Consider the following 1209-nt stretch of genomic DNA (forward strand, 5'->3'; position numbering starts at 1 on the left):
ATTAAGTGAACAGCAAGATTTCCATTTCTTAAGGTAAATCTATGGAAGGACGAAGTGTATCTTGTAGTCCATAACCAAATATCGCATAAGAGATTATGGAGAGCTATATCTTTTCGGTTGTGATGAATATTACTAATCAAAACTTTAGAATCGCCTTCGAATATAACATTAGGAAAACTAGTACTCCATGTTGATTGCATTGTGAAGAGGAGGGACATTGCCTCTGCTTCCAAAACTGAACCTACTTGCATATATGGATCCCCACAATTTTGCAACTCCATAACTGTCTTGAACTATCCATCCGCATTGAACTTGTTGGTTGTTTAAATTGTAAGCTGCGCCATAGTTGCATTTTAGCACTCCATGTGGTGGACGACGAATGCAAGCTCTATTACACCATTGATCATTTCGTCTAGCTTTTTTAGGTTGATCCATAAGGGTACTAGAAATCCATTCTCAGTACGAGAGTTGCTATTTTTCACAACGAAAGCCTCATATAGTATTTATGGGTTGACAGATTACCGGGCCGAAAATCACAATTATTAGACTGAATTGACATAAAATCAGATGTAGTTTCAATATGAAATGAATCTTTAACAGATAACGCGTCTGGAACAGACCAACCTCCAATAAAATTGGAGAGAGACATAAACCTAACACACACATACACAAACCAAACAACTATCGAAGTCTTTCAATCTTATCATTCAAGTCAACGGAAACCATGGATTCAGAGATCGTGTACGACTTCTCTCCAGTGTTCATAATCTACAAGAGTGGCCGCATCGAGCGCCTCACCGGTGAAACCATCGTCCAATCTTCTTTAACTCCCCACAACGGCGTCGTTTCTAAGGACGTCGTTTATTCTCCCGGCGATAATCTCTCCGTCCGTATTTTCCTCCCGGAGAAAGCCGCGAAGACCGGTGAGAAACTCCCTCTCCTCGTTTACTTCCACGGAGGAGCATTCATCATCGAAACCCCTTTCTCACCGACTTACCACACTTTCCTCACGACGGCTGTATCTGCTTCCGACTGCATAGCAGTGTCGGTGGATTACCGGCGTCCACCGGAGCATCCCATTCCGATCCCTTACGATGATTCATGGACGTCTCTCAAATGGGTATTCACCCACATCGCCGGTTGTGGACCGGAGAATTGGCTGAACAAACACGCCGACTTCAGCAAAGTGTTCCTCGCCGGAGACAGCGC

At 43.5% G+C, this 1209-nt stretch overlaps 1 protein-coding gene across 1 annotated transcript; it reads left to right on the forward strand.

Annotated features, from left to right (window-relative positions):
• Positions 1 to 563: 563 nt before the first annotated feature.
• Positions 564 to 1209, forward strand: LOC106321862 (probable carboxylesterase 13; the record flags this gene model as incomplete). The annotated part of the gene is given in 1 exon segment (XM_013760091.1): positions 564 to 1209. A coding segment is annotated over 1 exon segment (485 nt), but the record flags the coding sequence as incomplete, so codon positions are not given.

This window comes from Brassica oleracea, unplaced genomic scaffold (genome assembly GCF_000695525.1).
Source record: "Brassica oleracea var. oleracea cultivar TO1000 unplaced genomic scaffold, BOL UnpScaffold03392, whole genome shotgun sequence".
Lineage (NCBI taxonomy): Eukaryota > Viridiplantae > Streptophyta > Magnoliopsida > Brassicales > Brassicaceae > Brassica > Brassica oleracea.